The sequence below is a fragment of the Aythya marila genome (genome assembly GCF_965140915.1).
Source record: "Aythya marila genome assembly, chromosome: 6".
Lineage (NCBI taxonomy): Eukaryota > Metazoa > Chordata > Aves > Anseriformes > Anatidae > Aythya > Aythya marila.
Genome location: NC_139047.1, coordinates 297,801 through 324,793, shown reverse-complemented (window position 1 = coordinate 324,793; position 26,993 = coordinate 297,801). Strand labels below are relative to the sequence as shown.

General features: G+C 42.3%; 2 protein-coding genes across 3 annotated transcripts; one reads left to right on the top strand and one right to left on the bottom strand.

Moving 5' to 3' along the window:
* Positions 1-7,500: 7,500 nt before the first annotated feature.
* On the top strand, positions 7,501-16,949 carry BZW1 (basic leucine zipper and W2 domains 1). Of its 2 annotated transcripts, none has more exons than XM_082763354.1 (12): positions 7,501-7,788; positions 8,178-8,248; positions 9,955-10,131; positions 11,809-11,903; positions 12,155-12,220; positions 12,463-12,598; positions 13,170-13,279; positions 13,394-13,564; positions 13,853-13,999; positions 14,353-14,491; positions 15,325-15,447; positions 15,679-16,949. In XM_082763354.1, the coding sequence occupies exons 1-12, from the start codon at positions 7,655-7,657 to the stop codon at positions 15,708-15,710; spliced, it is 1,401 nt and encodes a 466-aa protein (XP_082619480.1). In that variant the 5' UTR covers positions 7,501-7,654; the 3' UTR covers positions 15,711-16,949. The 2 variants fall into 2 exon arrangements, with proteins under 2 accessions (XP_082619480.1, XP_082619481.1); XM_082763355.1 differs by having other exon boundaries at positions 7,652-7,792.
* CLK1 (CDC like kinase 1) lies at positions 16,785-26,288 on the bottom strand. Its single transcript, XM_082763353.1, has 13 exons — positions 26,132-26,288; positions 24,746-24,903; positions 24,314-24,551; positions 23,150-23,240; positions 22,649-22,715; positions 20,992-21,108; positions 19,985-20,151; positions 19,815-19,909; positions 19,600-19,729; positions 19,208-19,290; positions 18,601-18,680; positions 17,625-17,715; positions 16,785-17,530 (listed from the first exon to the last, which is right to left on the bottom strand). Exons 2-13 carry the CDS (start codon positions 24,901-24,903, stop codon positions 17,315-17,317), a joined length of 1,533 nt encoding a protein of 510 aa, XP_082619479.1. The 5' UTR covers positions 26,132-26,288; the 3' UTR covers positions 16,785-17,314.
* Between the last annotated feature and the right edge of the window lie 705 nt (positions 26,289-26,993).

Genomic DNA, 26,993 nt, shown 5'->3' with positions numbered 1-26,993 from the left:
GGTCAGGCCTCACCTGGAGTACTGTGTCCAGTTCTGGGCTCCCTGGTACAAAAAAAGACAGGGATCTCCTGGAAAGAGTCCAGCGGAGGGCCACAAAGATGATCCAGGGCCTGGAGCATCTTCCCTATGAGGAAAGGCTGAGAGACCTGGGGCTGTTCGGGCTGGAGAAAAGAAGACTGAGCGGGGATCTCATCAATGTGTATAAATACCTGAGGTGTGGGATACAGGGGGATTTAGCCAATCTCTTTTCAGTGGTTTGTGGAGACAGGACAAGGGGCAATGGCCCCAAGATAGGGCACAGGCAGTTCTGCACCAACACGTGAAAGTTCTTCACGGTGAGGGTGACGGAGTACTGGGACAGGCTGCCCAGGGAGGTTGTGGAGTCTCCTTCTCTGGAGATATTCAAGGCCAGTCTGGACGCCTACCTGGGCAGCCTGCTCTAAGGAACCTGCTTTGGCAGGGGGCTGGACCCGATGATCTTTCGAGGTCCCTTCCAACCCCTTCAATTCTGTGATTCACCTCATAACAGCAATTGGAGCAGTCAGGCTATTGAACTGGGATGGCATTGAGAGGATCAGTAGGAAATGTTAAATGTGTGTATAATGGTAATTTTGAGTCTGTTTAAAACCTGGTTACTCTGCAGGAAAATACTAACTATGGTTCAGGTCCATAACAGGATAAAGTGAGAAGCATGGCTCCACAGCTTAGCATTTGACACACCACAGAAGTGGTAATGTTCTTGCTTCAGGCGTTCCTACACTTTCTACATTCATCAATTACTGGATAATATTAAAAGATGCTTAGTAGTTGTAGTTCAAATGTAGAAGACCCCCTTCAGAAGTACTTTATCATGTAGGTTGCAGTGTTAGGATTAGGGGGGCTCATATTGTTTCCAAATTACTTCATCTCACAAAGAGTAGTTGATGTGGGGAATAGAAGCAGAAAGTTTGGTGCACTAGCATCTTAAAATTCACTCATTGCTGAGAAACTGCATACCTTACACTGCATCTTCCCCATCTACATAATTTGATGCACAGTCTGAAAATAAATTCTGTGGGAGACAAAGTAAACTTAGTTGACCCAAGCCAGTCATGTGACCTAAGTTAGGGGCATATAGCATTTGATTAATTTCTCACATTGTGTAAAACTTCATTTTTCAGACATTAACGCAACAGCATGGCTTGTCCTGAACAGCAATCAGATGAGCTTGTCTTTTTTGTGAATGGCAAGGTAAGGTTTTTAATGTTTTTAGGACCATCATTTCTTTAGTCTTTATATGCAGTACTGGAAAGTTGTTATTCTGGAGCAACAGTTCATTCATAGGTAAACATTTTGTGTCTTTGGTGTTCCTAATAGCATCCTACCTTCTACCAAAAGAACTTCTGGGCTATTCCTAAATTTGCTCTATCTTTACTGTGAATTGGGATATTGGATTGTTTTATGGTTTCAATTCAAGACTGAGAGGTTTAAAATTGCCATTAAGCATTAAGTTATCTGAGAGAAATTTCAAAATCTTAACTCTGCAACTATTAATATTAGCTTATATTGGCTCAGTTTTTCAAGACACTACTAAGAATTAGAAAGTTTATTCATCGCATCAATGACTTTATACTGTGGGAATAGAAATGTTGTTTTTGCAGAGTTACATTGTTTAGAAGGAGGGAATGTGGTACTGAGATATGCTTACAGTGATAAGAAAGTTTAGCAGGCAACCTTGTAAAATGCAGACAATCAGACTCCTTAGGACAATTAGGTGAAAATCACGGTGTCAAGTCAAGTCAGATAAGTGAAGAAACATTACCACTTCAAGCAGTAAAAATGTCAAAAGAAATTTGAAATTTAACAGGCCGGCGACTGAAGGCTATGCATTGTTTGTGAAGCATCAGATAGATTGTGAACCTGGATTACCCACTCAGTGGGGAAACAGGGGCGGGTCCTGCCATCAAAAGGTATATAAACTGTGTTTCGGAACTAGTAGATGCACTCTCTCCTGCTTGTGGGGCGCCCGCCATTGCAATCGCGAATAAATTACTACTTCACTGAGATCCTCGCCTGAGCCTAAGTTATTGGCTACGGAGTGTTTCTCACAACAGTAACAGATCTAACCTGCTAACCCCTACAATAAAAGTTCTGTGACTGAATATGATTTTGTTTCTGGGTCTAGAAAGGGCACTTCATAACCTCTCTTCAGAGGAATTGTCTGTCCCTGATTATGAAAGAAACCATTATGTGTTCTTTTAAAATATGTTTAACTGTTTCCAAAACAAAAGGAGATTTCTGACAAGAGAAGTACAGTTTTTTTCTAGTGCCTTCCTCTGTAAATGCCATTATGGTAGCTAGAATAAAACATATAATCCCTGAGTGTAAAATCTTCACAAAATCAGTTTGATTAGTGTTATATATGGAGTGGTAATTCGTGTCGAGAAAATGGTTGATATTAATAAAGAAGGGGGAGATTTGGGAATGTGGCCATGGGGGTTGGAAAGCATTACATTTGACGATGAGGCATCAGGAATATAAAAGAGTTTAGAGGGAACAAAGAAGGGTGATTCAGGAGACTCCATGCAGTCTCGGGTCTCTTGTTCTCCAGCCGTTAAGGCATGGATGTTTCTGGGTGTTTGCTGTTGTTACATTCAAAGTTGTTTGACCAATGAAAAGTTGTTTTGAAAAGAACTGCTGTGGAGAGAAGGGTTTAAGGGGAAGCCTGCCCTCAAGATAAAAAAGGAAGGCAACATGATGTAACGAAGTTATGATCAATAAAGAAGCAGAAAAAAGGAGTGAAGAGGAACAGGCTAGCAGAACGGAGACCAGGACGGGAACAGGCACATTGCCTCATGAAGATAGGTTCGGCCAAACTCAGCAAACTGCTCAGAGAAGCTCGTACAGAAAGTCGCTGGAAATAGGTGCACTGGAGCTGGAAAGAAGCTCAAGCTGAGAGAAGCGGACCCGCACACACAACTGCCTCTCGCTGGTAAGCAGTTGCACATTATGGGGAATCATACGTCCTTAGGAACAAAGACTGTCCTGGTAACCTTACAGCTTATTCTCCTTATTAACAATTGGACAGTTTATGAGCCTGAAATATGGGACCAAACTGAGGTCAAGCTGTGGGACTCTGCAACTAAAAATGACAAGGTTGCAGTGGGATTGCTCGTCACCTGGCGAGCAATCTCTGAGGCCTTAAAGAGCCCTGTGGGGCCACAATCACAAATCTGTGGCTTGCCAGACAGTGAGGGAGCTGCGGGCTCCTTTACAGGATAACAGGAGCCCCTCAGAACCCAAGCACCAGATCAAAACAACCTTATGGCCCAGATTGTGACCAAGGCCTCAGAGAGCACGCACAAAGAGATAAGGTGAAAAGTTCAACCCTGATGAAGACATCTTACTTCATCCCCACAACCCTCAGCACCCACCAGCACAGGGCACTGTGCAAGCACAGACAAGGAATTTATGGAAATGACTTCTTGTAGCTAATTTTAATACTAAGCAGGGACAGGTTATGCATATGTATATGCATATTGGTAAACTTCATGCATATGTAACTCTTTACTGCGTATAACCAAAGCAAGCTGCCGCGTTAGGTGTGCATGACTTTGGTGGGATTACCCTCCCTCCTTCCCCCGCCCCATGCCACCTACTCCCTGGGCCACCACTCCCTGCCTGACCCTCTCACCCTAATCACCCCAGAAATTATGAACAGTTATACCAAAATCTGGTTAAACTGGCAATTGAGAATTTGTTCCAACAAGGTCCAAAAGAAACCCCTATGGAATTTTTGGACCAACTTTGAAATGCAATGAAGAGAGAAAAAAAAAAATTTGGACCTGGCTTCAGAAAACAAACAGGCAATTGGCTCTTTCTAGGGCAATCAGCCCTTGATATCAGAAAGAAATTGTCTTAGATTGCAGGATAAACTTAAAACAGTCAGGAATGATGGGGACCTGGGACATCTAGACTAGCAGGTCCACTGGTTCAAATAAAGCTAGGGAATGAAGAAGTGAGGCTTGAATTTTTTTGTTGGTTACAGGAGCTTCTTTCTCTGTAATAGTCTGTAAGTTAGTAATTAGTCTGTAAATGTAATAGGAGCAACTGGCCAACAGGAAAAAGGCATTTTTTGCAATGCTTTAAATTTAAATTGGGAAAAATGATTGGAATTATAAAATGAGATAAACAGTAAAGTTTGGTTCATGGTACTAGATTTAAAGGGTGTCTTTTTCTGCCTGCCTGGGGCAACTGAAAACCAGAAACTCTTTGCCTTTGAATGGGAAAATAATAATAGAGGATGGAAAACTCAGCTTACTTGGACAGTGTTGTTGCAGGAAAAATGGCTGAAGTCATGACATACACCAATATGGTCAGATCATGCTCTCTTTATTACCCAAATAGCCTGATTCTTATAGCAATCTAGAAGGGGTGGATAGTGTCTAACACAAGATTATCGGTAGAAAGCACTCAGACAAACAACTGCAAGAAAACAACCTTGTTATTAGCAGTCATGTAGATCTTGTCCTTGAAGCCAGCTGCTGGCAACAATATTTTTAATTCCTCAATCAGGTGATAAGGGAACATCATCATGGGAACTCCTCGGAGTCGTCCTGGTAGTTTGGTTTGCTCAGCTGAAGCAAGTCATGACCTCCTTGCTGTTTCAAAAATCCCTCAACACAGTGTTACCACAGGGGTTCAAGAATAGCCCCACCATATTTGGGAACTGTGATCTTGAAGTTTGAAAGACCCCTTTGGGAAAAGGGGACACTGTTGCAATACACAAATTATAGCTACTGAAGAAGAAAAGGAATGTATATAATGAACTATTAGTTCACTACATTTTTTCAGCACTAATACTGTGAACCCAGCCTCTTTCCTCGGTAACAGAGTTTCCAGATCACCCATTCATGATTGCATCAAGACCATGGACACGGTATACTCCAGTTGACCAGACTTAAAGGAAACACCCCTAGAAGATGCAGAATATTGATATATAGATGGCAGCAGGTTCATCCACCAGGGATTTCGCCTCACAGGGTATGTGGTAACAAACATCAGCCCAAAAGATGGAAATCATCGCCTTGGTAAGAGCTCTTGAGCTGGCAAACATTTGGACAGATTTGAAATATGCCTTTGGTGTGGTGCATGCACACAGGGCAATTTGGGAAGGAGAGAGGACTTCTATCTTCCTCAATTAAACATGCAGAAGAGGCTGATAATAGTTATTAGAGAAGAACGAAAAAGGAGGCCCAGACAGGAGACCCCGGCTAGACAAGGAGCAATGTGTCCTACGTAAGAAATTTGGGCATTGGAAAAACAAATGCCCAGAATGGAAAAGAAATGGAAAAGGGAACCGGGGAAGGGAAGTGGTGGTTGCACGTGCAAATGACTAAAGAGGACTGGGGGAATCTACCCCAGCAGGTCTGCCGGTTTTAAAAATGAAGCTGGGGAAGGAGGGAAAAGAGGTGGAACTTACAGAACGGGGGCAACATATTCAGTTTTAAATAAAGCTTTAGTATCAGTGGGGAATGATTACATTGTAGTGAAGGGGGCAACTGGCCAATCTGAAATAGCGTATTTCTGCAAACCATTGAAATATAAATATGGGAAACAGTGGGGCATTCACAAGTTCCTATACATGCCCAACTCCCAAAGTCACTCCTAGGGAGAGATTTATTGGAAAGATTACAAGCAACCATTTCATTTAAAAATGGGGAGATTATTCTGGAGGTAAATGATCAAAGATATGTGGAAGTGTTGAGTTTGATATTGACAGCTATTAAGACCAAAGAGGAAATGAGCGAGGAAATCCTAAGTCAAGTGTTTTCCAGAGTATGATCTTCTAATGTACCAGCGAAGGCAAAAAATGCATGTAAACAGTACCCCTTGAAAAAGGAAGATAGAGAAGGAATTAGCCCGATAATTGATTAACACGCTTAACACCAGAGCTAACTTGGTTTACAGTTTTAGACCTGAAGGATGCCTTCTTTTGCCTCCCTCTCCATGAAGCCAGTCGGAAAATCTTTGCATTTGATTGGAAAAGCCCTAACAGTGCAAAACACAGCTGAAAGGGACAAGGCTGCCTCAGGGCTTTAAGAACACCCACATTGTTCAGAGAACAACTTGCAAAGGACTTGGAGACCTGGGAAGCCCCATCAAGAGAAGGATGGCTGTTGCAGTATGTAGATGACCCGCACTGAATAAACATACCTACTTTACAATCTTACTGATTGTGGAGTCCATTTTCCATGAATCAGTAATAGTAAAATTAAGAACTAATAGTGCAGCAGGTATTGAATTCACATAGGTGTAAGTGTGCCTTTTGGAATAGTCTGCTCTTTTTATATATAAAAAGATATACTATATAAAAAATATACTTACACACTGTATATAGATTTGTACAGCACCTATTGCTAATGTTAATCAAGATCCTGATAAAGAATTGAAGTTCTGGGCATGAATTTAACACAGTAATCATTAATGTTTCTGATTTTCTGATCACTTTAATATACACATTGAGTAAATTGTACTAAACAGATTGTCAAATCTGAAACTGAAATATTTAGTGCATTTGAAATTGAGAATAGGGTCTAGGCTAGCAGATTTTCTGCCTGTTACTCTCTATTGGGATGATCAAGAATAATGGCTTGATGTAAGCTTTGTATAAAGCTGTTTTATCAGTCTGATTTTTCTAAGCTTAATCAATTATATCAGCCCCTCCACAGTCAGTTTACCTTGGCAAGGGGCTTTACAGCTTTTAACGAATAATCAGGTGAGTGGGAAAGAAGATGCTATGACTGACATTTTTCCTTTCAAAAGCCACATTTCTGCTCAACAAGTAATTCTGCCTGAAATCTTACAAATATTGAAATATACTACAACCCTCCCTGTGCTATTAATAGGGCCCTATTTTCACCCTCGATGTCTTAACTAATGTGCTGATATCTCATTAGTTATGCTAATTACTGCTGTTTGCCTGATCATGCAGGCTTCCCGTTTTTACACATCTGATCAATTTGCTGCTGAACACGTAAAGCCTGCCTCAGCGAAGACCAAAACAAATTACATAACTTTTCTAGCAGCTTGGAAAAGAAACTGTGCGTTAGTGCTGCTGGATTTATGAAACGCACCCGTCACGCGTCTGGTGAACAGCGCTCCTTGCACGTTCTGGGGGCAAATAAACGGCTCTTAGCCTGGCCATCAACTTTTACGGGAGCAATCGAACGCTCGGGCAGCGGCTGCCCCGGTGCCGCCGGCCCACAGCCATTGCAGGGCGGCTTCGCGGGGAGCCCCTTCCAGCGCCGCGGCTGCCCGGGGGTGCGCAGGGGGTGTCCGGCTCCAGCCGGGCCTTGCCCGCCCGCCAGGGAGCGCTGCTGGCCTGGTCCCCGCCCGCCGGGCCGTTCTACTCGCCGCGGTGCCGCGGGGGGGGCCGCGACAGGCGCCTGCCCGCGTGTGCCGGGAATCACGAGGGCGGGGGGAGCGGGCGCGCTCACTGCCGGCCGGGGGAGTGGGGGCGCGGGCAGCCCCGCTCGGCGGGCCAGGGCCGCCGCAGGCCGGGCGGCGTTAGGCGGCGGCGGCTCCGCAGCGCGGGGCCGGCCGCTGGGGGCAGGCGGCCACGGCCTTCGTTCCTGCCGCCCGCCCGTGCCGCCGCCCTCTGCGGCGCAGTGCTATGGTCCGGCCTGGGCGGGGCGCGCCCCTCTCCCGCCTCTCGCGTCGGTTCCGCCCTCAGGGTTCCAGCCGTCGCCACCGCTCCTCGCCGCCGCTCCGCTCCGGGCCCCTCGGGCGTTTTCTCTCTGCCTTAAAGTCGGTGAGGAGCCGGCCGCGGGCGGGCGAGCGGCGCTGCCGCACCGGGCCTGGCCCGGCGAAGCCGTAACGGGGGCGCCGATGGTGGGGGGCAGGAGGGCGGACGCAGCCCGCGCGGCGCCCCCAGCGCGGCGGTAGCGAGGCCGCCGTCTGCGCGGCGAGGGGCCGCTCGTGGGGCCCGCCCGGAAGGGGGGCGCGGAGCGCGCCGGGCGAGGCCGGGCAGACCAGGCCGCGGCCCTGCGGCGGGGAGAAAATGGAGGCCGGGCGGCAGCGCGGCGGCGCGGGGCGGGCCGGGAGAGGGCGGCGGGGCCGGGGCGGCGCGGGGTGCTGGCGAGGCGCTATAGACGCGCTGTAGACGCTGAGCCCGGCCTTTCTCTGCTTCCGCACAGGGCGTCTTTTATGAATCAAAAGCAGCAGAAGCCGACGCTATCGGGGCAGCGTTTCAAAACGAGAAAAAGAGGTAAGCCGGGCACTGTGCCGTGCCTGCCACCTGCTTATAAAGGAGACCACACCGAACACAGTCTCAATGCGGACTTCAGCTCTTCAGCTGCTGGAATGTTCTGTGCACAACTCCAGCTTCTGGAATGTTCTATGCACAACCTTTTTTTTTTTTTTTTTTTTTTTTTTTTAAGCCCCTTAGAAAGTAGCTGCATTGTCATAACCTTGGCTTAGGAAGCAGTTATTCTTAACCTATAGCGAGTGTATTTTGCATGAAAACGTAAGTGCCCAGTACTCCAAAATCACAGGGGAACTCCAACACAGGCTTGTTGTAGGTATGGCGTTCATCCAGGAAACACCTAACCTAGGAGGAATTTCAGTGTTAGCTGCTGGAAAATGGCTGCATTGCCCTTTTAATTCTGTAAGAGTACCTGATTTAAAAACAAATAAACAAAAATAAACTGAGATACACAAGTGCATGCGTCTATGTCTTGCAAGGTTACCCAAGCAAGCAAATTTGGCATTTTTTAGTTACTTGTTTTACATTAACAAAGAAGTGAGGACAGTTCTTACAATTTCTGTTTAATCATGTTTTATTAGTATTCAGATAGTATTCCAGTTCAAGCTGACAATGGTAAGAATGCTTCAAGCACTGAAATAGTAACAAAGAGGTACAGAAGTACATGTTAGCTTAGAGAACCTACTTTAATGTTGAAGTAAAAGTATCTGAAAAACTGTTGAATTGAGAGAATTGGATTTGGTCGGTCTGACAGATGACATGCTAGCATTCTGGATTTTTGTCTCTTGAAAGCTTTGAATCACAGGCAACTCTGAGTAATGAATTTCATAAATCCATCCTGGAAAATAACTGATTAGTATTTTCAAACTTTCACCCAACTGTTAAAGGCATGTTGAAACTTGCATTGAATGTAAGGACACTAACGTGCTTCTTCCAAAATAGTTCATACAGATGCTAACAAAACTAACTAATATGTTACAATGTGCTCGTAAAGATTTGCAGCTGAGCTCTTACTTTCTTTGGAAGATTTTCTTCCCATGATTTGCATAGTCTAAGAACAAATTGAATCATAGAATATCCTGAGTTGGAAGGGACCCATAAGGATCATCAAGTCTAACTCCAGGCACCGCACAGGTCTAAATGTTAGACCATGTGAGATTAGCAGAACTAAAGATGTCTTATTTTAAGGCTGTTAGTGATGTGGGTATGTGTGTTGCATTTTAGCTGTTCCTGAAGTGAAAAGGCCACTGATCAAGTGATTTTCACATTTGAGAAACGTATTCTGCTTTAAAATAATAAAAGAAGATGCTGATTAGGCATGCAATTATAATGCATAATTTCATATTATTTTTCATAGTGAAAGTATTGAGAAATTCAGTAAAAGGTAAATAAGGAATGTTTTAGCTCTTGATAGCCTTGTGCCACCCCTTGAATGAACAGGGAAGTGAAAACACCAACATTTATTACTGTCGTGTTGTCCATTTAAATGCATTTTAGGCTAGACTCCTAAGTCACTATTAGTGTTAGGAATGCCTGTTGTTTTCTGGAATAGTATTCCAGAAGACTGGAGTGATCTCATTTCTGTTTAACTTAAGGCTTGCCAGTGTCTGCGTTTGTTTTTATAAAAGAACAAACTCCTCCTGTTTGAATACCAAATAAATGTGTGTGCCAACTTTAGTTCAACAAACCCTTGGTCTTTGTCTTTGCAGATGAAAAAGAGAGGTTTGACCCTACCCAGTTCCAGGACTGTATTATTCAAGGTTTAACTGAAACTGGCACTGACTTGGAGGCAGTAGCAAAGTTTCTTGATGCTTCTGGTGCAAAACTTGACTATCGCCGCTATGCAGAAACACTTTTTGACATCCTGGTGGCTGGTGGAATGCTGGGTAAGTTCCCTTTGATGGGGCTGCTGTCAGCCTTTATTTACTTGACTTTTTATAAAAGCTTGCTGTTTTCTTTCACCATAAAAAAACTCTTCCAAAGAGCTTGTTGAATATGTAGATCAGGGTTTGAGTTATCTGTGGGAAACCATGTGACTATGTGAGGGCCTAACTAAGCAGTCTGATTATTGTAGAAGCACTCTGTGTACTGTACCATGCTTTTGCTTGAGTTAGTTTGCATCCTTGAAAGCATAGACTATAAAAACTTGGTTTAAAGGAAAGTATATTGGCTGAGAGTGGAACTTTGTGTAACGGAGTTCATTTTTGCTAATGAAAAATGGGTTAATGCTTTGTTCAAGTGCCTCTTCTGTGGTTGCAAAGCCAGTGGTGTTGCCCTGGAGGATTCTGACATGATCCCATGTTTTGTCCAACATGCACCGTTATTCTGGAAAGTATTGTTTACGGAATTATCTGATGAGCTTAGTTTTGGAACTGCTGTTCTAAATTGTGTTGTTGGCAATAGTGAGGGCCCCCCCTCACTTAAGCTCTAGTGAGAGAGACATGAGGTGATAGATAAGTTGGCAGAAAACACAACTGAGGAAGTGAAATGTGATGACTAACGGTGTTGTAAACTCATATCTGTATCTTTCTGTAAAGAGTAGAAGGGATGCTGACCCACCAAGTAAGAAGTAAATGACGTGTAATGAGTTGAAAAGTGCTAAGAAAGATGCAATGCTTCTAGATTTAGACTATTAGACTATTTGTTTCTTACTTTCCTGCTCTTCAGTGAGAAGGGATTCAAATAGCAGAGAGCCATGTATTTTAATACAGGGTATGAAGATGTCTGCCTACCCTGAAAAAGTACATTTCAGATTGTAGCATTTGTTATGCCATAGTTCAGGGGGAGAAAGGACTTAAGAGAGAAATTTGGCAGTTGCAGAAGACTTTCTGTAATGTAACAGAAATAGAATTCAAATGACCTAAATGCAGAGGGGATGAAAAGGAAATAATTGATTCTGGGCTACAGCCAGACTGCATGGCAGTTCTGCAGTGGGAGTTTTTGGGAGAACATTTTTGCTGCATGTGCAGGTGGTCTTCCCACTAATACTGTAGAACTGTTAGGTGGCTAGCTCAAACAAACGCTGAAAAACAAAGCTTTCAAAACGGTTTAACTTCATGAAGTACACCGGCTTATCTGAATGTCATGTATTGGAACAGTGTTATGTAGACTAAAGTTACTGTGTGATGTTTGTTTTGGCAAGAGACTCTTTTGCTGACGGCTGCATGAGAAACTGTTGTGACTTACTTGGTTATCATATGGACGCTTGACGTAGAAAGCAGCATTATTGCAGAAGATGCTAAAAATTTCCTAGGAATAATCAGCTTTAGTGTTTTCCTTTAAGAGAAGAAGAGCCTATATGGTTATATTAGCTTGTCTGGCTGTAAACAAGATGTGTTGGTATTCCATTTAGCAGTAGGAGGTTGGAATATTTATATGTTAAAATCTAAGCTACCGATTTGAAGTTGAGTGCACTTAACAGCAGTAGAGCAATTGGAAATGTGGAGGGTGTTTCTCCAGTGATCTGGTTCCATTCATCATGAAAGGACAATGCATTTTGCATATTACAGGTATTTGAATTCTTACCAGAGAGTTGTACCACTAATATGGAAACCTTTCTTTAGCCCCAGGTGGTACCCTGGCAGATGACATGACACGCACAGATGTCTGTGTATTTGCAGCACAAGAAGACCTAGAAACCATGCAAGCATTTGCTCAGGTTAGTTCTGAAATCAGTACGTTTTAAGTTAAACTGTTCAGTGGTCAAAAAATGAACTGTTTGTGTACTTGAAAGTTCAGGTAAAATAAAAATGTATGGCTTTTAGAAGCCTTGTGTCTTTGTGCCTGGTAAAATGGCTATCTTTTAAGCTAAAGTGCTGTAAAAGAGTTCAAACCAATTGTACTGAGCTTGATTTTTAATTCTAACTAAATGATAATTCAGAGCAATTCAGACACACTATCTCTTTTCAGGTTTTTAACAAGCTAATCAGGCGTTACAAGTACCTGGAGAAAGGCTTTGAAGATGAAGTCAAAAAGGTATGGAGTAGTGGCAGAAAGAAAAGCCTTTAAATTCTGCTAGTTAATTGCTCTATGCAGAAGAATTATAACATGCAATAGGTTATTAAAATAGGACAGAATCTTGTTGACTGAGTAACAACAAGCTTTTATGACTAGTGGAGAAAGCTGCCAGTGTACTAGCACTGATGCTAGTTGAGTAGCTTGACTGAAACAAAAGTAAGCGTCTATTGTGGAAGTAGTAGTTCCTCTTCCTCTTGCAGTTGCTGCTGTTCCTGAAAGGGTTCTCAGAGTCTGAGCGGAACAAACTGGCCATGTTGACAGGTATTCTGCTAGCCAACGGGACGCTTAATGCATCGATTCTCAACAGTCTGTATAATGAGAATTTGGTAAAAGAAGGTAAGTGTTGTCCACCTCTTCTGTTAGGGGAAGGATCATGGGAGACAGAATGTAAAGTATAATTAGGCGGAAATTATGATGACAATAATACTCCTGCAGCTCACTAACTTCATCTGGTGATAGATTTACTTCAGGATTATCAAAGGTAAACATGCTAGCTTACTGTCTGGAAGGTCTTGCTGAGACTTTAGAAAAACAGTGTTTTGGGGAACTTCTGTATAGGACTTCTCTACATGACACTGAAGGGCTGCAGTCACTAGTGTCGTACTGCAAGGCACTACTGTATTTTGTAGAGGGACTTTGGAGGGTGCGGAAAGTGTGTTACGTCTTCAGGCTCCTTCCTAAACCACAGCAAGGAGAGTAGAGCTTTGTACAGGGAAGCCTTTACAATGCTCAATTGTGAGAGAAGTTTAGCAGGGTGGCAGCTGTGGCGTCCTTGCAGACTGGGCAAGGGCTACCTCTGAGTGCAACTGCTGCTGCTTTGGGCTGGGGTGTGACAATATAGATGCCCTGTACTCGGTTCCTTTTAGTTTTAAATTTCAATACTACTACTACTGTTTGTGTTGCACAGGTGTTTCTGCAGCTTTTGCAGTCAAGCTGTTCAAGTCATGGATAAATGAGAAAGATATTAATGCAGTGGCAGTCAGTCTTCGTAAAGTAAATATGGATAACAGACTGATGGTGAGTATCCCTAAAACTACTGATGTGCTCTGAGACCAGTTTGGTGAATAGCATTTTATCAGTAAAGTACTTGACAAGTTTCTCTTTTGAAAGAGTTGTAAACTTTGCTTTCAGGAACTCTTCCCAGCCAACAAACAAAGTGTTGAACACTTCTCTAAGTACTTCACTGAAGCAGGACTGAAAGAACTTTCTGAGTATGTTCGGAATCAGCAAACCATAGGAGCTCGGAAGGAGCTGCAGAAAGAACTTCAGGAACAGATGTCACGGGGAGATCCATTCAAGGATGTAAGTATTTGTGGGCAAGGTGTACATGTGATTTCCTTCTGTAGGAATTCAGCTCAAATTATATGAAATGCAATGGCATTTAATGCCAATCTGAAAAGGATCTATGCCTAATTAAATACTGAGCTTAGACACCTAGTTCCCACTACCCATTACAATTAGTACCAGTCTGGTTTAGTTTTGTAGTTTTCCTTAATGTCCTGAATCTGGCTGCACTGAAGGCTTCTGAACTCAAGTTTTAATTTAGTTTAGTGTCATATGTGACCTACATGGTGACTATTTGTCTGGCAGATAATCTTGTACATAAAGGAGGAGATGAAGAAAAACAACATCTCAGAACAGACTGTGATAGCCATAATCTGGTCAAGTGTAATGAGCACTGTGGAGTGGAACAAAAAGGAGGAGCTGGTAGCAGAGCAAGCCATTAAACACTTGAAGGTATTGTAACCAAGCATGGGTTTTTGCATCTGTTGGGTAGGGTGTGGGCTTCCTTTTAAGCTTCACTTAAAGTGAGTTGAATCCTACAAATACCGTAATTCAGAGACAGCATCAGATGGGGAATTTTTTGTCTTGCAGCTGTAGAGTTGTAGTCCTAGTTGTTGAGGTAAGAACAGTATGCCTTCTGCAGGAATGCTCTTGGGAGGTGGGTGGGAATTGCTTCCCCGGTATGTGGGTTGTAAATTTCTAAGCAGTGACTGATAAAAAACTGAGTGAAACTAGTCTAGCCAGGCAATAAATGCTAAGGAATGTTATGTGCGTGTGTGCGTGCCAATTTGTTATTCCTGTTACAGCAATACAGTCCTCTACTTGCTGCCTTTACTACCCAAGGTCAGTCAGAGCTTACTCTTCTGTTGAAGATTCAGGAGTATTGTTATGACAACATTCACTTCATGAAGGCCTTCCAGAAAATAGTGGTGCTGTTCTATAAAGGTAACTCTCTGAGATTTTTGCCTTTTTTTTTTTTTTTTTTTTTTTTTTTTTAAGCCTTGGTTGCAGAGTGGTTCTATCCTGGTAAGGCTTTTAGGGAAGATCAGTGCTATGACATTGCTTTTCATTAGTTAGTTTGCGAACATGAAGCTCTAAAATGCAAAGGTAGGTGCTTCAGTCTTTGGCACATGGGGAAGTGCCCTAGACAAGAAGGATGTGTACTAGACCAAAGCTGAACTTGGATTTTAAGACTCTTTGGCATTTAGAACTTACGGAAGGATTTTATCTGTGTGTTATTCCTAGTTCTCTGTCTGAACAGACCACAAATGGCCAGAGACTGAGACCACCAAGATGTTCTGGGGTGCTCAAGGGCTTCTGTTAAATGACTGTTAAGAAGGTATTACTCAGAAACGTGCTTGTGCACCTGTAGGAATACCACAGAACAGGAGGAAACTTGTTAAACTAAAGATTATATTGTATCTGTAAACTGTAAAACAATTAAAAACAGTTCCTGTGGTGTCCTTTGGACTTTAAAAAAAAAAACAAAATAAAAAATAAACGTGTTCTTAGCTGTTGACTGAAGTTTTCCTTAGTATGAAATATCAAATAGCTAGATGCAATGCTGAGAAGACCAACAGCAACCTAGCTGAAATGCATGGTTCTCAGAATTTTAAAACAGGAGGTTCTCCTAGCACAAGCATGTCCAGCTGTGCCCAAGGAACAAGTATGTGTTGGTGGAATTTCTAGGGAAGAAATCAAAGGCTGCCAGTCAGGGGTTCTCAATAACTGTTATTCGGCAATTTGCTGTGGTAACAGTACTTTTGTACATGTTACAGCTGAAGTTCTGAGTGAAGAACCAATCCTGAAGTGGTATAAAGATGCGCATCTTGCAAAAGGGAAGAGCGTGTTTCTGGAGCAAATGAAAAAGTTTGTTGAATGGCTCAAGAATGCTGAAGAAGGTAACCAAACCTCACAGACTCTTCCTTTTCCCTTTGGAATGCTAGGTGTAAAGAGTGCTTTGCTTTGTGGGGTGGGGATGTTAACTGATCCTCTGGGAGGAGTGTCTCCACTCTTGGCTAGAAAAGCTCCCTGGTGCAGTCACTGTGGTTTGGCAGCTGTTGTGCAGGACACAGGTGACTGGAGAGGAGCTGACCTAAGGGCAGCCTGTTGAGGTCCTCTCTCTGTTGCAGAGTCGGAGTCTGAAGCTGAAGAGGGCGACTGACCTGTGAAATTGTCCTCAGTAAAGCAAACAGGAGCTGTAGATAAGTGTCATGTCTCTTGTGTCCGTCTGATTCTTACATCCTACCTCCCTGTATCAAGCATGATATAAGGGCTCTCATGGCAGATTTATTTAAACCGTTTTCTATAGTCATTGAAATACTGGGTTTAGTTTTTAAAGCCATGTTTTAAGTAGCTTACAGGAGTTACAGATTTGACTCTAACCTGCATTTGTCCTTTCAGTTATATTCTACCTCCTGTATTTTCTACTGTAATAGTGTAATTTAAGGCCTTCCACAATGAAATCCATTTTACCCCTTGGGTTTTCTATGTATCTGCATTTGAGTAGACATGATTTGGTAAATGAGATTTATGGCAGTTCTGTTTGCAAATTAAAATGTAAGAAGCCTCTGATGTGAAGAGGCAGTGGCTTGTGTGGTAACTTGGTGTGATACTTTAATGCATACTACATGCTTCAAAAAAAACCTCAATTGTCCATCTCCTCAAGGACTTTGTCAGCTCTTTTGCTATACTTCCAGCATAACGTAATATTCTACTCAGCTACTGGGAAAGGCAGCTGCCCTGCTTCTGGGTGCTCAGTGTTCTACAGCAGAGAAACTCCTGGTGGCGAACTCCTGTAACTATGGTGGTGTATGAAGAGTGGCATCTCTGAGCCTGCTGTCATAGCTGGTGGACCAAGTTCCTGAGGGACAGCACAGCTTGTCAGGCTGTCTTATACCTGGGCATCAGTTCTAGGGCTCTTGTACTTGTCGGTCTCTTTGCAGCTTCTCTGTAAGTACAAGCAAACAGTGCTGTCCTGAATGCAGCAGCCGAAGAGTTTTCTAGAGCACAGGCTGAAGCTGCTAACAGTACTGGGGTAAGGGCGTGCCTTGTTACATGTACAACTGCTGCAAGGTAAAATGAACAAAATCCTATCCCTGCACCCCACCCCCAGAATGAGATTATTTTATGCTGGCAGTTGACATGTTAAGATTATTTGCGTACCAAAACTTGGTGTGACTTCTTAAGGGCAATTCTCAGGACAGCTCATAATTCAGGAAAGATCTGGTAAAGACTAAGTATACACTATTGTAAACTAAAAATCAGCATTAACTGGAATACTTATAACCAGAGTACACCTATGAAAGTGAAAAAAGAAATGGGTAATCACAGTGCAATCTGATCTTCCTTAATTTGTAACTTTTTTTTTTTAATAATAAATAAAGGCCATCCTTAAACTTAATGCAGAGGGTTGTGTCTGTTCTTAGCCCTCCCACCCCCCAAAAACATCAGTTATACAAAACAGTGAAATGATTTTAACTGTCCCACCTCCCTACATGTTTTATGATTCCAGGGACAGTTCAATAAAAACCAGTAATATTGTTTTTCCTTTGTAGGAGAAGTCTATTTCATAAGATGGATGGTGCTCTTTCCATGTATTGATGTAAAAATGTATTGAGATTTTATTTGTTAAGGAAACACAATCAGGTTCAGCAGCAGCTTTTTCTTAAATAACTTTTATCTCAGCAGCTAAGTTAAACTTAAGTGTCCAAAGAGAGGCATTAATACAAATAGGGCATTTATGAAATAACTGTACACAGTAGATATTTAAAATCTTTTATGTTTCTTTGGTGGACTGATACCATCTGTATCAGCATGCTCAGCTACAGGAGACAGTGCTATTTTTTCTTGTTTCAAGGGGAAGAAAAAAGGATGCTTTAGTGCTTCTTCAAGAGTAATGCGTTTGGCTGGGTCATACTCCAACATTTTTTGTATGAGGTCAAAGAGGTTCTCATGGTCAGAATCCTGGCATGTCATGAATTCCTTCATGAATAGAACACAAAAAACTTATTTAAAAAAAATAATCTCATATTTACAGCTCCCCTCTCCTAAAGTATTTTTCCTTCTGTCATTTTACCTTCAGTGGCTTACAACGTCTAGAGACGTATCTACCAGCAGAACTGTGTTCGTCCCAATCCAGCTGGTCACGATGGAAATATTTGCGTTTCCTTGAACAAACAAACCATGATTTGTTACTCAAAAATTCTGTTTTGCCCCCTCCCAGATATGTTTATCAGCACGTTACTCACAATGGAAAACATCTACATGAGAATGCTCCACATTTTAAACACAAGTTCATCGGTTTGCCCTTCTCTTGTCTTTTTCCTTTCCTTTTTTCCCTTGTCTTTTCCCCTTCTTCTTTTCTCTCATTCCTTCCTATTCCTTTTTCTTACCCTTTACCTTTTATGTCTTGTTCCTTGTCATGTCTTTTCCCTCATCTTTTTCTTTTCCCTCATCTGACTTGTCTTTTTTTTCTTTGTCTTTCCCCTTTTCTCTTGTCTCCCTTGTCTTCTCCCTTTTCTTTTCCCTGGTCTTATCATTTTCTTTCCACTTTCTTGTTTCTCATCTCTTTTTTCTTTCTTGTCCCTTTACTTGTCTGTGTTTTGTCATTTCCCTCATCCTTTCTTTTTCCCACTTGTTTTTCCCTTTTGCTTTTCTTCTCTTTTCCCTCATCTTCTTCCTTTTCCCTTGGATGACTTCTATTTTCCTTTTCTACTGTCCTGTCTGGTCCCCTCTGTCTCTCTTACCCAGTCTGCCTGTCTGTCCATCTGTCTTGTCCCCTGTCCTGTCTGTCTCTCTTGTCCCTTGCCTTTCCCTTTTTCCTTTTCTTTTCCTTTTTTGTATTTTTCACCTTATCTGTCTTTTCTTTTCCCTTTTATTTCCTTTTACCTTTTTTCTTTTCCATTGTCTGTCTTTTCCTTTTTCTCCCCCCTTTTCCTTTTTTGTATCTTTTACCTTTTGTCCTGTCTCTTGTCTTTTCCCTTACGATTTGCTGTTAAACCAAACTTCTATTTTAATTTAAAAATGAAGTTGTAAAGGTAAAATGTACTTACCTGGTTTTCTGTATCATGTGACTAGGCAAAGGCCCCAGTATTCGCTCCATCATTGCCAGGTGCTCTTTGCTGTCATGGGTCTGGAAGGAAACGAACAACAACATGTTCACCTTCATTGTTAGAGAAGTTACCATGAAGCACAAGCCAACCGTCCTTCAACTTTGGACTATATACCATGCAAGCAATAATCAATTGCAGACTAAGTAATAAAGAGAGCCTGTAGTTATCTGCTACCTGAATTGACTTACAATGTACTTTTTTGTTGTTGTTTTCATCTTTTACCCTGCTTTTCCTTTTTTTTGGTTCATAAATTTCACCTTCCAGCACTGCTGTCAGAACAAGTGCTTTGCATGCTTGAGTAATACCGGATGCCTCTGAGAAGAAACCTTGTTAGTTGCAGTAGAGTGGGATCTCCTTTCATCAAGCTGTCTACACCGCTTACTGTATGTAACCTGTAGCCTCTTCCAAGAAAGCTCCTCTTCTCAACTTGGCAGCGCAGACCAGTACAGCACAGTATCTTGCACCCCTCCTCCCCCCCCAATTCCACTCAATCATCTAAAGGTATTTACCAAGTTGTGCTGCATCTCTTTGAGGTTCAGCTACCTACCGGAAATACAGTGAATCCCAGGTAGTATTCTATGAGGATACATCCAATGCTCCAAACATCACATGGCTGTGCCCATCCCAGTGCTGTGAAAAAAATCAGAAGCTCATTTTTATACTGTACTACAAACAGCTCAACAGCTTGAGCAAGCTGTATTTCTGGAGCACAATTCCACTTACTAAAATCCTGCAGATGAAATCTTATCAACATGACAGACTGCACAAAACTCATTTCCACTATGAAAATAGGCAGTACTCTGCCTGCCTAACCAGGCATATTTATAAACAAGACATTTTTTTTAAATCCGTTTTCCTGTATGTGGTTAGTGCTTAAAATTATCAGCACTGGATTAAAAAGCAGACAGTTCCTCTTGCACTAAAAAGACTTCTACTGACCTAGAATAACTTCAGGAGCTCTGTAATGTCTTGTAGACACCAAAGTACTGTGATGCTCATCATCATATGTTGCACTCCCAAAGTCCACAACTTTGATGTCTGGATTTTTCAGTGTACGCTCATCACGTTTCTGAAATCAAACAGACAATGGGATTCAAGTGACAAAATAAGCCCAAAAGGCTGAGGGTGGGATAGGGAAGATGACAGCAACTTACCAGTTTGGGGTTATACTCTTCTGTATAATCAGACTTCACAAATAAAATATTTTCTGGTTTGAGATCTGTGTGTGTCAGTTTGTTCAAATGCAAAACTGCAAGATAAATATCATTGTTAGCAAATTCTGTGAAGAAAGTTCAATGAGTAATAAAAAAAGAAATACACTTACAGTTCACAGATTTGCATATCTGATATGCCATCTGTCTAATGTGGTCCAGTCTAAATGGCAAAAACCCATTTTCCTTAATGAAGTCATAGGTACTGAGTCCCAGTAGCTCAAAAACAATGCAGACATGTCCATGGTGCTCAAACCATTCCAACATCTGGACACAGCGACTGCAGAAAGCAGGAAACCATATAAATTTCAACACTTAAGTTACATAATGCTGACATGTATACATCATATGACATCGTCGACTACGGCCATTTAGAGGCTCAACATTCCCTTGCGTGTATGCTAACCTACTTCAAGATGCAAAGCTTCAAAACAATCAAAAGCTCTAACAAATGTTGGTTCCAGGTGAGATGCTCCAGTCAACTCAGACTACAAAAAATCAGAATACAAAACCTTTCCTGAACTGAGAAATTAGGAACAGGAGGACAATGCCAACAACAAAAAACTTGCTGGAAGCACTGAGACCCCTTCCGGTGACACTTAAAAAGCAGCCCTGGGAGAACTGATTAAGCTCTTCTAACCCACACAAGAAGAACATTATAAGGGAGGTAGTACTTCAACTTGTGATAAATCTGCTCACGCATTAGTACAACTGCTCTCACTACAGCAGACTCCTAAGTCAGTCTCACAGGTCTGAAGAAGATCATGTGAAAATTTAATCCAATCCAGAACTAACAGCTAGTGCCTGTCAAGGCTTGGCAGCCCTGTGCTGCACGAAAGCTCGCACCCCCAGAGGGGCTGGTGTACAGCTGTACACACACATGCAAGAATTAGACCAGCCTTTAAAAGGAACAGCAAGGGCCCTCAAGCTCTCTGAGACACAAAGGAAGAAACCTGGTATGATTTAGGAAAAAAAATACTCAAAGCTATTATGTAGTAATTTTGAGTTTGCAGTACTGAAGTTACGGTTTTTGTCGTGTTTTGATTTTTTTTTCTAAAACACACATGCTATAGAGTATTTTTAAAGCCAAGGTAACATACAGTCTTTTTTGTACACTTACTATGTATTGCTGGGATCTGATGCATTTAAATGTTCCAGTACTTGTATTTCTGAACGTGCTGCTTCGGAGTACCGATCAACATTTTTCACTATTTTCACAGCTACATGTCTACCTCCCCTGAAATACACATGTTTTAACAGTCATTAGAACAATGAGTAGCTTCAACTAAGAGTATTCAGTAATTATCATCAAATACATTGTTTAATAACAAAATTAATCGCTGAACCTTATCAAGATGATTTTAAGTACATACTGACTTTCAATTAAAAAAAATAATACACAAAAGCACAACTGAAACTTGGTCTCTCATCAACTATTCATTTTTTAAACTTACTTGATACTTTGTACATTGGTGGTATTCTTAAAGATTAAATTACTGATTTACAATATATCATGTGTTTACGTATGCTGGGCTGCTATTGCAGGAACTTCTACCTCTTGCAGCCCAACACAACTGTCAAAACTGACAGATTTTCTTCAGTTAAGAAACAAAAATTGAACTATCAAATGCCTTCTACACTAACTAGAAGACAACCAACCTAGTTTCATACTATTTTACAGAGAAAAACTGCCATCAAACAAAAACGTATTATTGATTTATAATAGAACCCAAACAGCACTGCATCACTGCAGATGATATTTGAACGTATGCCACAAAGTATCACAGCCCTCCTCCCTACTCAACAGCAGCAGGGAGGTGCAGGGCCTGGGACTCACCTTCACACAACTAGGTCTAGGCCACCTGCCAGTCAGCCCCTTACCCTCTGCCAGGGACAAGTTCTCAGGCTGAACATGCACCCAATGGCACCTCCACCAGTCCTGCCTTACCATTAAGTCAAGGTGCTCTTTCTGCCACGATGTGCTAACATACATTTGGAACAGCAACAGGAATGCTACCTGGCCACTAAAAAGGAAACTGTAATTGCAACTTTTCTGCAGGAAATGATTCGGCAAAAAGGCCTAACTGCAGAATGGGTTAAACTGGCTGGAAGCAAAAATGCCAGGGACCAAGTGACTTAATGTAAGTGAGTGAGGTTTCCCTTGCTGATAAGAAACAGTTGCAACATTACATTGTAGCAACTGCGAAATGCCAATTACTCAAGGCTCCCCTTGGTGAGCAGAACTGGCACTGAGAGATGACCCAAATGCCAGGCTAAGACTCCCCATGCCTAAGCTCAAAGGACTGGGGCTGGTGCAAGTATATATGAAGACTCATGACACATCGTCACAGACAGGTGTCTGTGGAACTGCTTACCGCAGTGGTCCTCTGTCCAATACACTGTTCACTTTTATCTTTTCATATTTAAGCACAAATGTGTGCTTACTTTGCCTCAAGGTACACAATAAATTTTTTCTAACACCGTACCATATACGTTTCAAGGAACATGCAAGAAACCTTCCCCAATGGGAAAGCTGAGTTAACAACTAGAACAGTTTGATCTCTAACTCCAACCATGAAGTGTTCAGAATTCCCCTGTTGATGCCACTTAAAAATAAAAAAACCACCTATTGTTATGTCAAAATGTAACAAAATACAGAGCAATACATGAGAAAGTAAAGGTAAACTCAAAAAAATCAATTTGAAAGCACCTCATGATATTCATGCTGTGATAGTATCAGTAAGAAAAATTACAGGTATTTATTAAAAAAGACTTACGCTTTGTGATCAATACATTCCACTACTTTTCCAAAAGCACCTTCACCCAAAGTAGCAACAATCTCATCTAAAAAGAAAAGGACTGTCAATCACAGAAGCTGTGAAGTTACTCAGTCATTAAAAAAACAAGCAAACAAAAATAAAACAAACAAAACCAAAAATAAAAACTATCACTGAAGATTATTCTAGACTGTGCTTCTTTAAAAATGTAAACATCTAGTTTGAGAGATGTTACTGGACATCTCTCATCAAGGCACATTTACAGGTATCTCATTCTAGAACATTCATTAACTTCATTTACTATTTTTGGGGGAAAAAGGGGAAAAAGAAACAAGAAATGCATTTAAGTTCTACCGAAAAAGAGTAACAATCCCCCTCCACCCCCCCCCGAACAAAACAAAAAAAGACAGAAAGAAAAGACTTCCAAAGCCCCCTCACATCTTATGCTAAAAGAAATTACTCTATCTGAAAAGTTAATAAGTTTTGAAAAATATTCTATACATCTTGCACTTAGTACGTCTCCACTCTGACAGATCAGGTGACCCTCCTCATCATCCTCTACACTCCTGGATCTTTTCCTTCGATGACTCTTCTGGAACGGCACCAAGATCGTCCAGCCAATCAATAAACCCGAGTCAATTCAGGTCAGAATACGAAATTCATTCAGCAGGGAGATATTCAGGCATTCAGATACACGCCAGGCCACAAACGGTTGGCAGGAGCAATTTCAAATTCAGTCCCCAGAAATTCACAGGGCATATAGTTTATGTTACAGGAGAAAAACATGGCAAGGAACAGATTTTCAGATAAGATACTCAAAGTGGCAAGGCAACAAAAAATTACAACACAATTTTTTTTCTTTTAAAAGACTGGTTCACTGAAGTTTGCTTTAGGATTTCAGTGCCCTCACTTCTTATAGCAAAAAGATTTAATTGTTATCTTATATAAATTACCCCTGTGGGCTAACTAGAATACCCGTCTTAAATAAGTTGAAATCACTGGTCTAAATATTTAATAATAGTTTTGAGTTTGTTCTTTTTAATCACAAAAATAACATATATATTTACTTTCGTCTGCCTCAGCTGAAGATATTAACTACAAATCCTATCTTCAGCTTTTTTAACAGTTAAATATATGACGAAGTTCAGAAAAACTACCCTGCTACAGGACAGTTTTCGTAGTTATCTGATTCTACAGACTTTTACCAAGACCTAAAACATCTTAATCAATACCAAAAAAAGTGCAAAAATCTGACATCCTTGCTTGATTTCAGTGATACTTATTCAAAAGCAAGTTTGAAAGTTTGTATTTGGATTTTTGGGTAGGGATGAAATAAATAGTTGACATAATTTTAAGTTTTAAAGGCATGAAAGCAATGCCTGTATTTTAAGTACTCCAATTGATCGTTTTTACTCATTAATCGGCTCAAATATATCTAACAAACAAATAGCAAGACTATGTTCTGTGGTATCACAAGCATACCTACAAACTGTATGTTCTCACTAAAGAGAAAAAAAATAGCAAAAAAAAACTATTAATATAAACAAAAGAACTAATCTGTAAATATTATTGACAGACTTCCCCAAACCCCCTCAATTACTACTGCCCAGATGAGAGATTATTTTCCTAAAATACAAAATCCTAAATTAAAATTGGTCATACCACCTGTGAATGATGATGATGATGATGATGACAGGCACTGTGATGTGTCTTGTATTTCCTTTTGTAACTACTCCTCCCACTATATCCCGATGATTTGCTACTATGGTTGTGATAACCACTTTCATGGTCTCTGTGATGATGTCCATTATCATATCCTGGGTTGTACTCGTTTCTGTATTCTTCAACATAGCGTCGTTCATGATGGTCTCTCTCATTTATGGATCTGGATTCTGAACAGTTACTACAAACAAAAGATTAAGTAAACCTAATTAAGTAACTTCCAGTATCTCTGACAGCTCTTTGTTGTAGGGTGTAAGACACCTATCTTGAAAGATCTCCAACTCAAAAAATGAGTATGTTATCAGATGACCAGATCAGAATAGTAAAATCTTAAAGCACGTCCCTATTTGTATCAGAAATCATAACATTATTTACCTATCAGTAAGTTTAGAAAGATCATGCTTGAAGTGCTTGTTCTCCTGTGTACCACTAAATGATCTCCTCTTCCTCTTATGACTACTGTCACATCTTCTGCGATCCCAACTTTCTTTTTCATCCCAGTCAGGATAATTAGTTCGCCTGGAATGCCGCATCTGTAACAGAAAAAGTATTTTGCTCTTTGAAACAGCTTCCATAGACAAGCCATTAGTATCAAACTGAAAGTATAATGACAATTTTTCCTCAACTACCCAACTTTGATTTTTTCCCTCCTTTCTCCACACCGTTTTAAAATTCAATTCATTTCAAAATGACTGTTTTGGTAAGTGAATAAAACCCAATAAAATAAGCTACCTCTTAAAAGCAAAAGCACTGTGGACCAGGTACTAAACACACACTGAGAATGTTACTTCTGCAAAGCTGCTCAAGCACCCTTGTTTATAATAAATGGTGGGAAAACATAAATCATATGTGTACTTAAAAGCGCATAAAAAGCACTGGAACAGGCTGCCCAGAGAGGTTGGGGAGTCTCCTTTAGAGATACTCAGAACCTGCCTAAATGCCACCATGCACAATGTGCTCTAGGTGATCCTGCTTGGCAGGGGAGTTGGACTATAAGATCTTGTGAGGTCCCTTTCAGTCTGGGCCATTCTGTGTGAAATACTGCCCACTGTGCTTTATACAGATTTCAGAAAATCTGTCATGAACTTCTACCACGCTTTCCTGTAGATTCCCGGAGTATTTCCAGTGCTAACTCGAAGCGGCGGTAAAACTCATGGATCTACTAAGTATTTAATTACTGGCTTTCTAAAAAAGGCAAAGTCTCTTAGTACTTTTCCTTCATTATCCGATCGTAAATGGGTCACGTCTCGCCAGACGCAGCTCGGGCAAACGCGGCAGGGTACCGCAGCAGGACGCTGACCCCTGCCGGCGCCCCCGGCCAGCTCGGCGCCCCCAGGAGACAAGAGGTGCCTGCCGCAGGGCACTCGGCGGCTGCCATCGCCCCCGGGGTCCCTGTCCCAGGACGAGGCTGTGGGCTCCGCTCGTCCCCGCGAAGTGCCCCCTAAGAGCGACGGCCGCGGCCATTTTGTCGGGGCACGGCACTAGACGCAGGCAGACAACATGGCGGCCGCGGGGAGGCGGGGGCTCAGCGCCCACCCGAGTCAGCGGGGCCGAGCCGAACCGAGCGGCCACGGGCTGCCCCTCGTCCCGGCAGGAGGCCACCCCATCCCCGCACCGCGGCGGCGTCCACCGGGCCATCCCCAACCTCTAGGCAGCTGCGGTGGCGTCGCGCCCTGTCCCGTCTCATCCCGCAGCCCGCCCCTGTCCTTCAGCTCCCCCCTCCCCTGCACTGTAGTGCTGCGCCCTGCCTGCCCAACCCACCTCAGCAGTTCGGGGTGCAGCCGTGCTCGGGGTACCCGCTGTGCTGCTCGGGGTCCTCGCTGTGCTGCTCGGGGTACCCGCCGCCCTTCTCCAAGCCGCCACGAACCGCCACCAGGGGACCACCGCCGCGCCGCAGCTCGCCACAAAATGGCGTTGCCAAGGAACCTTCTGGAGCGCGGCCCCGTCACACGGCGGGGCGGGCCCGGCCCGGCGGCAGCGCCCCCTCAGTAGCCCCGCGCCCCCTGCGCTGCTAAGGCCCCGCTGGCGGCGGCTTCACGGCAGCCTCCGGGACACCGGGTGGAAAATTCTGGCTCTGAAAGTAGCCCCAGTGTAAAAGCCTTCTCCTAGACTCCTGCCAAGGGCTCTTCAGCATCGCGTAACGCGACGATGAAAGAAATAAAGCTAACCCCCATTTAAGAGTGACCACCAGAACGCTGCTTTTTGTGACTCTTCATGGACACGTCATCATTTTTGCTCCTTGGCAATAAAAGCCTGATTTGCTGTTGTGTTGTTTTTTTTTTTTTTTTTAATTTATTTTTTTGCCCCTCTGCATGCCCAGACAAATTGTTAATGCACATACTCAGCTTTAAAGCAGCACAAGTTTAAAGTACCTCTGTTGACTAACAAATTAGAGTTGTCTCTAAATGATTGGCATTAAAAACATTTCAAAATAGTTGGCCACCGCTTTTTTTTTCCGATGTGTCATGGAATCGTTTACTAGCTTTTAGTCATGTTTTCAAGGCTGGGTGGAACATAAATACCCATTGTAAAACAAAATAAATACAACTCTTTAAATAAACATACAGATGTTTATTTTTGCCCACAGGACAAAAAGAAAAAAAAAAAAAAAGACTCCCACAAA

What these genes read in the sequence shown, in the direction of transcription:
- BZW1 (XM_082763354.1), top strand. Translation starts at nt 7,655, where the DNA reads ATGGTCCGGCCTGGGCGGGGCGCGCCCCTCTCCCGCCTCTCGCGTCGG. An exon ending in GGTGGCTGGTGGAATGCTGG is followed by an intron (nt 10,132 to 11,808) that starts GTAAGTTCCCTT and finishes ACCTTTCTTTAG; the next exon opens with CCCCAGGTGGTACCCTGGCA. An exon ending in AGTGGTGCTGTTCTATAAAG is followed by an intron (nt 14,492 to 15,324) that starts GTAACTCTCTGA and finishes TACATGTTACAG; the next exon opens with CTGAAGTTCTGAGTGAAGAA.
- CLK1 (XM_082763353.1), bottom strand. Translation starts at nt 24,903, where the DNA reads ATGCGGCATTCCAGGCGAACTAATTATCCTGACTGGGATGAAAAAGAA. An exon ending in GATATGCAAATCTGTGAACT is followed by an intron (nt 19,910 to 19,984) that starts GTAAGTGTATTT and finishes TTTATCTTGCAG; the next exon opens with TTTTGCATTTGAACAAACTG. An exon ending in CACATGATACAGAAAACCAG is followed by an intron (nt 17,716 to 18,600) that starts GTAAGTACATTT and finishes TGTTTGTTCAAG; the next exon opens with GAAACGCAAATATTTCCATC.